Consider the following 13,857-nt stretch of genomic DNA (forward strand, 5'->3'; position numbering starts at 1 on the left):
TTCTTGTCTTTAAACTATGTTCCCTAAACTCCAGGAAGGCCACATCTCTTCCTGGCACGACCTTTTCCCTCATTCATCTCTTTTATGCCTCCTCTCCTTTAAGACTCAGATGCTATTTCTCCAGGGAACCTTCTCGCTGAACCCATAACACCTAGATAGCAGTGCATTGTAGTTGTCAGTTCCTCTTGTCTGTTTTCCCCCCTAATCGCTAAGGAATGAAGCTTTTCTTTGTGTCTGCAGCCTCTGGCGCAGCCGTGTCGAACAGAACGAACACTTGGCAGATGTTCAGGGAACCTTTATGAAACAGGAACAAACTGCCCTCTTGTAAATTTCACCTCTCTCTGGCAACTTCCTCCAAACCCCCGCGGACACTTTTAAAGAGCCCTCTTTGGGGTCCCATGTCTAGTCCCAGATTCTCCTGTAGTTCCTTTCTGATTTGCCTTTAAAAAAAAAAGTACTAGCCCTTTTATTGCCCCTTTCAAAGCAGCTCTCATCCTTCATCCTCTTTAACGCTTTCATTTTTCTCAGGTGGTTCTTATCAAGCTTGAGCAAGCGCAGTGATACTCAGGGAAATGTCATGGCGGGGTGGGATGAGGCAGCCCTCTGCAGGAGGTTCGGAGGCTGGGGTGTTTCCTTTTCTGATAGAAGCTCCTTGCTACCACTACTCCCATGGAAGGAGATCCTCTGAGAAACCCCACGGGGTTTCAGAAGTAGAGATATTTGAGAGAGTGAGAGAGAATTAGAAGGAAGATTTTTGCCAGTAGGCTTTTCTGATGTAAGAAACCTCCCCTATTCAACAGCAGTGGCCTACAAACATTTTTGGCTGTGAGTCCACAATAAAAAATACGTTTATATTGGGAACCAGCACCCACCTACATATAAGTTAATGTACAAGAGCTTCACTAGCAGTATTTGCTCTTCTTATGCAGAAGGCACTCTGATATTTCTGGTCTCTTCTTTTGTCTTTGTTGCAGTTTTAGTACAGTGCCAGCTGATTGGTGGCTAAGGCCCTGGGTAAGGGCTCTAGCACATACGTGTCCTGCATCCTTGGGCAGGTTCCTTCTCCCAAGTTCCTCAGGTGTAAAGCAGACTTGTACCTCCTCATTGCGTGGGTAAACTTTGTAGAGATGTCTGTGTCTAGCGAGGTCCCTGGCACACAGTATATTTCTGTACATGCTAGTTAAATATGACAGAATACATCTGCATGGGTGGAAGGGATCTCTACAGAGTCGATGGTACTCTTGCTGATCTGACTCACTATTTCCCAGCTGTTTACATTTGGTGGTTCATGCCTCCAGCTGTGTGTATATATTATAGCTGTATGTGTATTTCACTTCCCAGCCACTCTGTGTATGTAAACACACAGACACACTCCCTCCCCTTTCCACAGTGGTCTCCTTCACCGCCCCACTCTCCCAGGAGGAGGAGAGCCAACCTCCAGGGCACCAGTGTCAATGATCATGCCACATAGAGACTTGCAGACCCTGCTGAAGAGAAGTTACAATCTGCCTCCACATCCAACAGTATAAATTGGGAAGAAATAAAGACATTTTTATGCACTTAAATATTTTTGTAGTTGTACATAATTAAATGTGGTACACCTATTTTATATTTTCTACTAGTTTGAGATACTTATATTTTAAAAAATTGTTACATACCTGGGCTTTTCTAACAAGGACCGTAGCATTCTCTTACTTACCTTTTGCCTACCTCTCCCTCACCAGTCTCCCATGTCTACATTGTCTGGAATTTTAGTTTCTGATTTTTATTCAAAAATTTAAAATCAGGAACTTGCTGGGTGGCTCAGTGGTTAAGAATCCACCTGCCAATACAGGGGACATGGGTTCAATCCCTGGTCTGGGAAGATTCCGCATGCTGCGGAGCAGCTAAGCCTGTGCACCACAACTACTGAGCCTGTGCTCTAGAGCCCGCGAGCCACAACTACTGAGCCCGTGTGCCACAACTGCTGAAGCCCACACGCCTAGAGCCTGTGCTTCACAACAAGAGAAGCCACTGCAATGAGAAGTCCACACACCGCAACGAAGAGTAGCCCCTGCTCGCTGCAACTAGAGAAAGCCTGCGTGCAGCAACGAAGACCCAATGCAGCAAAAAAAAAAAAAAAAATTAAAATCAGTACTTATTTCAATTCAATAGGTTTCAGTAAAATTTGTCTTCTATTGCTTGTTGCATTCCACTATATTTGAGTGTATTTTCTTCCAGGAGTGCATCCTTTTTTTAAAAAATAAATTCATTTATTTATTTTCATATTGATAAAATTTATTTTATCATCTGTGTTTATTCTGCTTTTCAATCCATATATCCTCCCTGCCCAACAGTTGTGTTTTTATTTCTAAGATCCATAAGGCCCTTTTTCATAACTGCTCTTATTCTGAAACTGTCTATTCTTGTTTCATAAATGCCATATTTTCTCTGATCTCTGAGTATTTTAATTATACCTGAAAGTTTACTCTGACTCCTGTATAACTCTGCTTCTTCAGGTATACATTCTTCCATTTGTTGAGTCTGTATTCTCTTCTATAGTCTTGTCTTTCCTCAAATATTTGGCATTTGAGGAAATGTCTAGAGGGAGGATAGTACTGCTTCCACCTCTTGAACTCCACACATATTGCAGTGAGGAAGGTCAGAGTACTTGGAGGGGGTACTGTGGGTGCTTCCTGTTCCTTCTGGGCATCAGTGCCTCTAGGGCACTGCCCCCCCTCTCATACCTACACTCCTACATTCAGTGCTTCCACTTGGAGGATAGTCTAGTGTGTAGTCTAGTGTGTATGTAGGTGCAGAGTTTATCTGCTTGGCTCTTCTCACTAGGATTCTCCAAATAACAACCCTGTTGGTTGTTTTCATGTCCTTTGCTGTTTGAGCTTCCAGTTCTACCTTTTCCAGCAGAACCCTACCCTTCATAATCAAGGGCTGCAGGTTCCCCCTTCCATCTGATCTTTGTGTTTCTTAGGGATTTCTCAGTAATTTGTCAATTTTGAGTTCTCTCTTTGGTCTCAAGCTCAGCTATCCGTGTTTATTTGTTCATCTATTTATTTATGGTTCATACCTTTTCTGTTGTGCTTAGGGATTCAGTAGGGGAAGGGGAGACCGTGACATGTTCTTAGTCTGATATTTTTGCAACTGGAAGTCCTGTTTTCTTTTTCAGTTCATGTCCTGCTTTTGCTAAGATTGACTTATAATGACAGTACTACAAGTATAGCATATAATCCCTGATGAAGAAGAAGAAAGCTGGTGATCTTTTGGGTGGTTTAATTCCACATCACTCTGTCTAGGGCATATCATCTGCAATTTGTTGAATTGGGTTAAGTTGAATGGGAAAAGTGTGTGTGGGTAGGATGGGAGTAAAATACTGCTTATAGTGGAATAGTGTCTGTGTACATCTACAGCTACTTACTTTTTCTTTATTCATTTACTATTTTATGTGAAATTTATGTATTTCCCTGCACCTATTGCAAAGTGAAACATCAAATTATTATATATAGTAAATGAAATTTCCTAAGATTCTATCAGGTAGTAACCTGTGTTTCAGATAATTGTAGAACTTCAGGAAAAATTCTTAGTTGCAATAGGGAAATAAAGGATTACTTTCCAGTCTGTTTTGGATTATGCTTAGATCAGGACCAGGGTCTGAGAAAGACATAACGAGGTGTAGCTCAGAAGGAAACAAAAAAGAAATGTAGAAAAATAATATACGTATATTTATTTTCCTATATTCTGCCTTTTTTCTTAAAATGTTGGTTTCTTTTCTTGATCTTTTTCCAAGTTTCATACTGGGTCTTTTATTTTTCTTTACTTATATTTTTGGGTCAGTCATGAAGCCTTAATTCCAGAACACTTTTATCACTCCAAAGAAAACACATACCCATTAAGAGTCACTTCCAATTTCCCCCTCCCTCTAGCCCCTGGCAGCCACTAAGTACTTTCTGTCTTTATGAACTTGTCTATTGTGAACATTTCATGTAAATGGAATCAAACAATATGTGACCTTTTGTGTCTGTCTGCTTTCATTTAGCATAACATTTTTGATGTTCATCCATGTTGTGGCATGAATCAGTACTTCATTCCTTTTCAATGGCTGAATAATATTCCATTATATGAATATACAACATTTTGTTAATCCATTTATCAGTTGATGGCCATTGGACTGTATCTACTTTTTGGCTATTATGAATTGTGCTGCTGTGAACATTCATGTACAAGTTTTTGCTTGGACATATGTTATTTCTTTATTCCTAGGAATAGAATTGCTGGGTCATGTGGTGACTCAAATGTTTAACCTTTTGAGGACCTGCCAAACTGTTTTCAAAGCACACCATTTTACATTATCACCAACAGTTTAAGAGGGTTCCCATTTCTCTGCATCCTCACTGACACTTGTTATTGTCTGTCTTTTTTATTTTAGCCATCCTAGTGGGTATGAAGTGGCATCTCATTGTGGTTTTCATATGCATTTCCTTCTGGACTAATGATGCCGAGCATCTTTTCATGTGGTTATTGGCCATTTGTGTATCTTTGGAGAAATGTCTATTTAAATCCTTTACACATTTTTTATTGGCTTATCTTTTTATTGTTGAATTGTAAGAGTTCTTTATATATTCTGGATACTAGACCGTTATCACATATATTATTTGCAAATGTTTTCTCCCATTCTTTGGGTTGTCTTCGCTTTTTTGATAAGTATCCTTTGAAGCATAAAAGTTTTAAATTTTGATGAAGTCCAAAATTGTTTCTTTGAGGCGTAACTCAAACAAGCATCTCTTTAGTGCAGAGACTGATGATCTGGGCAAAGAAGGACCTTGCTCTGGAATGCTAAGGCTGGATTCTCTCCCCCCATAGTCTGCTCCAGGAAACCTCTGCGCTTCACACTCCAGAGTCCTGCTCGTGATGGGGAATATCCCAGGTTTTCTGGCCCTCTGAAATTGTGTGAGAGGTGGTGATACAGCATTTTTCAGGGTTTTGCACTTTCTAAAAGCTGGCCCCTCCATGAGCAGGGTGATGGAGTTAGTGCTCTCTGTATCTGGAAACGTAGCATTGTCTGTGGATCATAAATCTCATCTGAGGCGGAAGTGAAACTCATCTCGTTAACCGCTGTGACAGCATCTCACCCTCATTCTTGTTTTGTGGTTTCTCCAGTTCTGGACTTTAGCGACCCCTTCAGCACGGAGGTGAAGCCGAGGATCCTGCTCATGGGCCTGAGAAGGAGTGGCAAGTCATCCATCCAGAAAGTTGTCTTTCATAAAATGTCTCCCAACGAAACCCTGTTCTTGGAAAGTACGAACAAGATCTGCCGGGAAGACGTTTCCAACAGCTCCTTTGTTAATTTTCAGATTTGGGACTTCCCAGGGCAGATTGACTTTTTTGACCCTACCTTTGACTATGAGATGATCTTCCGGGGGACAGGAGCACTGATATTTGTCATAGACTCCCAGGTAAGGCTCAGTCTCGGGGTATGGTGGGACTGTAGCCCCCTGCCCCAGGCAGCCCCTTCTTGCAAACAAGTTCCTTTGCAATCATTTTGGTTTGGTTTTTAGAGTCAGGAATAGGACTTTTTACCTGACTGGCATTTCTCAGTTGGGGCTCTCAGGCTTTGCAAAGGGCAAAAGGCTCCCTTCATGCAGCCCTGACCAACATGCGATGTTTGGGAACTGTGTGCTCTCAGCAAACCCTAGAGGAAACCTCACAGACGGGGGGCAGGGGCGACCACCGTGCAGGCCAGTGACACCAACGATGTGTCGTCCCCCTCTGGTACTCTTGGCAGACATCTATAAAAGATCACAAGTTCTCTATAACAAAAATACATATATATCTACATTTCAAAATGTTTACTATTTCCTTTGAAGATAAAGTTCTAAGTGTGAACATTTTTCTTCTGAATCATTATTGTAATTACTACTAGTACACAATTACAGCAGCATGACTAGTATGTATTTTATAGGTAACTAAATATAAAATGTAAAATTTGAGATACATATATATATTTTTCCACTTATTTCATGTATCTATGCTTGACTAAGACAGGATTTGGCATCAATTCTTTTTTTGTTTGTATAGCTGTAAGTACTGAGAAACCTTGTTCACATAAGGTGGGTATGGGGTGAGTTTTGTTCTAGCATTCACTCAATTGTTTAACTCCTTCTGAGTTATATCCCCTAAATTACCCAATTTTCTATCACAAAAAAATTATTTTTTCATAGTTTATCAGTAGACATCCTGATTGTGTCCTCTTTTAACTTTGCTGAAAGCAAAGAATTGGGAGCCCCTTGACTGGTGAAGAACCTTATCACCCAGGCATTGCTCACTTTATTGGTATTCAGACCAGCCTTCTGAATGGTCTCTTCCGCACCCTGGGTTTTTAAGACCCTGGGCCTTTCTCCTGTGAAGTATGAGCTGGTGGTTTAAGGGGAGGAGGGGAAGGGAAGCAGCAGGACCACAGATGCATCTCCGGCAGGTCAGTCTTAGCAAAGAGCACAGGTAACATTGACATTGACGTTCTTCAAACTCTCCATGTGCAGGGACTCTTAGAAAGTGTCCCCAATGGGTGGCCCAGCCCGAAGGCCCTCCTGAGGGCTCTCTTTTGTAGCTGTGGGGGAATAAAAGGCAACAAGTCCTGCAGAAATGCTCTAAGCCAACGCTAAGCTCAGGTCTCAACGTTTCCCTGCAACTGTGGACCTACAATCAAAGACAGGTAGGGCCAAGCACTCCCAGCCCTTCAGGAGCCCAGTGGTGTTAGGGAAGAAGGGCTGTGAAGACCCTTAGTAATAATGGTTCTGAGCCCACTCTTAGAAAACCATTCTCGGACAAGACTACTCATGCCTGAGAGTATCATAAATTCATTCACGGAATGAGGTGGCTGTTTAATATAAAAATGAAATTTTCAACTCAGCCTTTTAGTTCCAAGCGACTGCATGGTGAACTTGTGGAGCTGTAGTAGCCCTACCCGTGGGTAAGTAGATTCCAACCCTGACTCATCACTTAAAGACAATGGCTTAGGAAGTACTTCCTTCAATACAATATTGTGCGTACATAGCAATTTACATTTATGGAATTTGAATTTCCAGTGCACCTCCGTCTCAGGTGTTTGTAATATGGCTAAAATAGGCATACTTGCCTGTTTATTTTTCATTGTTTGGGGTAATTTTATTGCTTCAAAGTGATCCCCTTTTTATGGTTGGTTTGTTTTATTGAAGTATAGTTGATTTACAATATCGTGTTAGTTTCAGGTGTACAGCACAGTGATTCAGTTATATATATATATTTATATATATATATATATTTATATTCTTTTTCGGATTCCTTTCCCTTATAGGTTATTACCAAATATTGAGTGTAGCTCCTTGTGCTATACAGTAGGTCCTCGTTGGTCATCTATTTTATACATAGAAGTGTGTATATGTTAATCCCAAACTCCTAATTTATCCCTCCCCCTCCCGCTTGCCTATTTTTATTTTTTTATTTTTTATTTATTTATTTAGCCTATTTTTAAATTGGAACTGTAATTTGGTTTTAATTTTACCTGAGCTTGAAAAGTGGACCTTCGATTGTGATTGGTAAATGTGTTCTTTGTTTTAGTTTGTTTCTCGGTTTGTTGGGTTTTGTTTTGGCAGTAGGGCGGACAAAGGTATAAGAATGAGAAATATATCTTTTTAAATGACACTTTTTAAAAGGTAGAAAAAAACATTGTTGAGAGTTGTCATTTACTAAAAATAAGGAATCGTTAAATAAGCAGTTTCCAGAATTTGCCTAATAGGCTTTTCTACTGGAAGCAGCTGATAACAATCACATTTGGGGGAATCTTTACTTGTTGCGACTGCAAGCACTAAACAAAACCAAACTGAGGGAAGTGTCTCGGCAACTCTTGAATGTCACTGCCTTCATTTCTAAGCAGTGCTATGTTCGTCTGACACCTCGTATTTTTTTATTTTTTGCTTGCGAATTCCTCACAATCACAGGATTGCCAGATAAATATATCACCAAGGAGAAAGTGTGTCCTCACAGAATGTTGTAAAATAAAAGAGAATGAAAGCATCAAGAGTAATTTCCCGTGAGCTCCCCGTGTGACACTGCCAGCCCCCTGGCACGGCCCACAGAAAGGACCTCATCTCCAGGGCCACCCTCGGCCCCCGGGAGCCATTTCACATATGCCTGGGATCCAAACTAGAGTGTCGGCTTGACCCACGTTGGTGATTGTGACCTGCCTCTAATTCCTAGATCTAATTTTGGAATAGAAACCAGGCAGCGTATTTTTCCTTGTTTAAATTTGTTGTAGAAGATAATAACAAACACAGTAGAAAAAAAATCATTCACAATCCCTCTGCTCTAATAAATCAAGTCTTTTGTTTCTTTTCATGTAATTTTTAGCCCTTATAGATCTGTACCACTTCATCAGTTTGTTGGTAATCAGACCATTTTATATGCTTGGCAGGGAGGTTAGAGGAGTGATTTCTAATCTTTTGAGACTGTGATAACACTCTTGACTTTGGCTAGTGTTCTCACAGACATGTGCCCTGAACTCCTCTCTTCAGTTAAAGACATAAGGAATAACATTTTTTGAAGTGTAATTTACATGCAATAAATTGCATTCATTTTAAATACACAGTTCAACAAGTTTGACAAATACACCTCTAACCACCTCACGATCAAGATACAGAATGTTTCCCCCATCCTGAAATCTTCTTTGTGTCCTTTCTCAGACGGCCCCCAAGACCCCAGCCCCAGGCACCTGCTGATGAGATGTGCTTCCTTTCTCTATAGACTAGTTTGCCTTTTCTAGAATTTCTGTATGTGGAATTGTACAGTATGTGGACTTTAGTTTTTATTTGAGATATTGTAAGGTATTTAAAAAGTGCTGCAAATTATTAATCTAGAATTTTTCCAAGATGCTTAATCTGCTATCCCAGTGTCCAATATTTGTTTTTCATTTTAAACAACTCTTCAAGAGTACAAAGGATGAGGACTCTGCTTGATCTTCGTCTCTCTTCGTAGTTTCCTATTAGTATCTTTAATATTTTGATTTATCTAAAAACTAGGGATACATTTTTATTAATTTAATTTGGGGAATACAAGAATGCCTAAAAACATCCCTGTTTTATTGGCTTTTCTGTATTTGTCCAGGTTTGGAGTCAGAATTGGCAGGGGGCGGTGAAAAGTCCTTTAAATTCTGTCCTGAAGATCCCTTTCTTCAGGATCTTAGTTCCCCCCAGGGATTGAACCCGGGCCCATGGCAGTGAAAGCGCCCCCAGGGTCCTAACCACTGGACCGCCAGGCAGTTCCCCCCTTTCCTTTTTTTTGCTGGAAAAACAAGACCTATTCACACCCTTCAAGTTGGCAATAATGAAGAGACCTGACAACACTGGGTGTTGTTGAGAGTCTGGAGCATCAGGGGCTCTTACACATTATCTAGTCAAGTTCAAGGTGCTCATTCCTAGGACCCAACAAGCCCCCTTTCAGGGTAAGCCCTAAGAAACTTGCAAACAGGCACAGAGATGTGTGCATGATCACATGTGCGAGGTCGTACATATTATCATCATCATCTGAACTAGCACATAACTGGAAACATTCTGAATGTTCATCAGCTGGCAAGTGAGTGATAAATTTTAGACCATCCATACGATGGAATTTTATAGAGCTGTTAACAGGAATCATGCACTAGAGTGTGTGCTTCAACAAAGGTGACTCTCACTGACATAATGTGAGTGGAGAAGGCAAACTGTAATCCACATGCAAGTTGATATTTCTGTAAAGTTTTAAACAATGTAAATGAATTCTGTATGTTGTTCAGCGATACGTATGTATGCAGTCATGTATAAAGACGTAAGTGGTGATACAGGCAGAAGTCAGGATAGTGGTTACCTCTGGAGGGTGTGGGGAGAGTGATGGGATGGGCTGGGAGGATGGAGAGAAACATACAAGGCTTCAGTGTCTAATGTTTGATTTCTTAAACAGAGAGATGCATACACAGGCATTCATTACATTATTACATAGGTATTATCTGTAGGAAGGAGAAAAAAATAGTGTTGTGTTATTTGGGGCAATAACTCTAGACCAGGGGTCAGCAGACTTTTTCTGAAAAGGGCCAGATGGTAATTTTAGGCCTTGCAGGCTGTGCTGTCTCTGAGGAGTTTCCACAGAGGAAAACCATTCAGCTCTGCCACTGTACCCTCAAAGCAGCCATAGACAGTGTGTAAACAAATGAGTGTGACTGTGGTCCAATAAAACTTTACTTACAAACAATAGGTGGGCCCAGTTTGGCCCCAGGGCTATGGTTTGCTGACCTCTGCTCTAGATCAGTGGTTCTTAAATTTTTTCCTCCTGGCTCCTTCCCCATCTTCCCAGTGATCCCTATCATGTTTTCATCCCTGCTTGTTCATTACATTTCACCAAGAGACTCAGAATCCTGGAGGGACAGTATTCCAGGGAAGGTCCTGGATGGTGTGTGGTCATTTTCAATACATAAAACTGCAACTCTGACCTTTGTGACTGTCATCAAGCTAAATCATAACTGTATTTTTCTGGCCTTTCTTTTTCATTTCTTTGTTAACAAAACTTAAGTTTTCAGTCTTGAATTCTATGAAACAGCTTTTATTTGGGCATTTGCAAAATATTTTGGGAGGGGATAGTAAGATTAACAGTGTACGTGGAAGAGAAAAAAATGGTACCTGTAAGGTGATGGATTGGTTCATTAGCTTGACTGGGGGGATCCTTTCACAATGGGTACAGATGGGTACACAGTGGTACCAAAACATTAAGTCGTCACCTTAATACACGCAATCTTTGTCAGTCATACCTCAGTAAAGCTGGGAGGGAAGACTGTATGTGGAAGGGAAGCAAAGCAGCCTCCCTGACAGGAGTGTGCTTTGTTCCCAGGACGATTACATGGAGGCCCTGGCCAGGCTCCACCTCACGGTGACCAGGGCCTACAAAGTGAACACCGACATCAACTTCGAGGTGTTTATTCACAAAGTGGATGGTCTGTCAGATGACCACAAAATTGAAACCCAGAGAGATATTCACCAGAGGGCAAATGATGACCTTGCAGATGCTGGATTAGAAAAAATTCACCTCAGGTGAGAACAGAAACGCATCAGGGATCATTGGGGTCCAGAGCCATCAGGAGTGGCTTGGCCCGGACTGTCATTTAGAGTCACAGAGCCCTGTGTACCCTGTTTTGTGCTGTAGACATTGGGGTAGTATTTGGGAAAAGCAAGCTTTGCATGTGCCAACTCTAATCTTTGGGAAAAGCGGTGGGGTTTTAGAACAATTTTTTGGACCAAAGGTCAAAGCTAAGGTTCTTTCCCCCCTATGAAAAACACATAGGAGAAAACCCATGAACTGCATCCAGGAAGTTAATCGATGCTGAAGTTTACTGTTACAGATAGTATCTATAATCATAAGTAAAGGAGTACTCTGAAAATAATTCAAATAGAAATATTCACAGAGGAAAGCCATTTCTCTAATTTTTGTGGGGTAGTATGTATATGCATCATTCATTTTGCAAATTGGAAAAATGGAAAGATTAGATGCTTCAGTATCAATAACATAACTGTTATTAACATGAGAGGTGTGTATAAAGATGATCTGGTGTGGATTCTCTTGCAGAATGTAAGGATGCTGATATAGGCATATACGGCTGCATTTTTAAGCCTCCTATAGTCCAGCCAGTCAGCAGATCAGAATGGGCACAGTTCTTGCTTTGGGGAGTTGGGCAGGAATGTCTTGTTAAGACATGTTCATTTTTTTACTGAGGTTGTTTTGAATTCTGAAAGGGGCTAGAATGTGTGTGTAGTAAATACAGAAGGCATGATTCTGGTGTTACGACATAGCCTGAACAGTCTATTCCTCAGTCAAAGGTAAAAAGTGATGAAATATTGTTTCATCTTTCAGCTTTTATCTGACAAGCATATATGATCATTCAATATTTGAAGCTTTTAGCAAAGTGGTTCAGAAGCTGATTCCACAACTCCCCACCCTGGAGAATTTGCTAAACATCTTTATCTCAGTAAGTAAATAATACTGCCCTGTTAGAGTCATTTGCGGAATTTAAGAATAACATTGCAAGAGTGAAAATGATCTTATTTCTACTTGCTCTTACAGCACTTCAAGTTCACCGAAATATTTTTGAAGATTGTGCCTATGTACTGTTTTAGGGCCTTTAAAATTTAACTGCCAAAACGATTCCTGTACTTCACTTGTATAATCGGAATGTTTATTCAAGTTGTAGGCAATTCAATGTTAATGGAATCCTACCAGAGTTTGGGAGCATAAAAGTTGGTTTTGGCTATAAGATATATACTGTTGAATTTTTAAAAATATGTTTAACACTGTGAATGATGTGCTGTCTGGCTGAGTCCTAAAAACCACCACGTCAAGTCAAACTTCACAGAATAGAATTAAGGCAGACCTTTGGTTGTATTCACATTGATTCTCACTGCACAATTTTGAGTTTGTTTGTCTAGATTTTTTAAATCTATTTTTAAATTTAAAGTTTTTAAAATGCTTTTTTTTTACTTGGCCTTTTTCCTAACTGCACGTACATTTCTAAGAGTCAGGAAACACTACTTAATTTGTTTACCTAAAGTAAATAATTCGTGATAATTCCAGTTTTCATTTCTTGTGCAAATCCATTATAAAGAAGTTTATGACAATGAGGTTTAAATTGTAATAAAATGGAACAACCTAAATTTTTGCTGGTTCATATTTGAGACTGAGGATGGCGTATCATTTTATGTAACCATGACATGCTCTGCAATCAGCTGTCCCTTTAAGGCCGCATCTCCTTTTCTGTTTCAGAATTCTGGAATTGAAAAGGCGTTTCTGTTTGATGTGGTCAGTAAGATTTACATTGCAACTGATAGTACCCCCGTGGATATGCAAACCTATGAGCTCTGCTGTGACATGATCGATGTGGTTATCGACATTTCTTGTATTTATGGGTAAGTAGAACATTCTGAAAGGCTACAATTGAGCCATACTTTTCTTTCATAACCTTTGAGAATTTTGCATTTACTTATTTGATCTTAGTACTTTTGTTTGAAATGACTGAGATCTATAAATACACCATTTCGTATGTAATAATAATAACAAAACATTATTGAGTAAATGCCTAGCATTATGCTAATAATTTCATTGCCCACATTATTATCATTGAATTCTCCACTATTCCTCGAGGCAGGAATTACTATCACCATCTTATAGATGGGGGCACTGAGGTCCAGAGTGGTTAAGTTTCTAACCCCTGCTCACACTGTCAATAAGGGACAGAATTAGTATTGTATTTGAGCTCAAGTCTGATACGTTCTTCCTCTACTGAAAAATCTGTTGTCATATCATAATGTATTTACTTGAGGGAGACCACTAGGATCCTTGGATTCTACATAAATATCTCATGTTTACCACAGTTCTGTTATTTTCTTCTTTACATGAAATAACTGCTGAGTTGTTTGTTTTTCCAATATAGTTTTGATTGTCTTCTATGGTGGATAGCAGAGAATTATTAAAGTAAGCAAACAACATTACCTGCTTATTATTATTATCTTATATTCTTAGAAAACAGAACTTCTTGTACATTTAAAATAATATAAAATAAACAGGCGTGGGGAAAATTGATTCTGTTACCAGACATAGAAATAATTCCACATAATTGTGAATTTGCTGAATTCAGGGTGTTTTACAGAGTGAGTGGGTGTGACCTTGTATGTCTATCTTATTAAGGCAACGCACTGTTGCTGCCTTGTATTCATATTGAATCTCACATCCTCACACACCCATCGATGAGATAGAGCTGTCCTTCATCTTCCTCTTTACTCACTGGCTGTGACTCGCTTTACACAGCCTCCTCTGCCA

The 13,857-nt window shown here is 40.0% G+C and overlaps 1 protein-coding gene across 1 annotated transcript in view; it reads left to right on the forward strand.

Annotated features, from left to right (window-relative positions):
• RRAGD (Ras related GTP binding D) overlaps positions 1–13,857 on the forward strand; it is a 36,330-nt gene that overhangs the window by 9,328 nt on the left and 13,145 nt on the right. The window contains exons 2-5 of the mRNA XM_065888728.1: positions 5,152–5,447; positions 10,882–11,081; positions 11,899–12,013; positions 12,805–12,947. Coding sequence (XP_065744800.1) covers positions 5,152–5,447; positions 10,882–11,081; positions 11,899–12,013; positions 12,805–12,947 — 754 coding nt within the window. The remainder of the gene's footprint in view (positions 1–5,151; positions 5,448–10,881; positions 11,082–11,898; positions 12,014–12,804; positions 12,948–13,857) is intronic.

The sequence above is a fragment of the Phocoena phocoena genome, chromosome 12 (genome assembly GCF_963924675.1).
Source record: "Phocoena phocoena chromosome 12, mPhoPho1.1, whole genome shotgun sequence".
NCBI classification, from domain to species: Eukaryota; Metazoa; Chordata; class Mammalia; order Artiodactyla; family Phocoenidae; genus Phocoena; species Phocoena phocoena.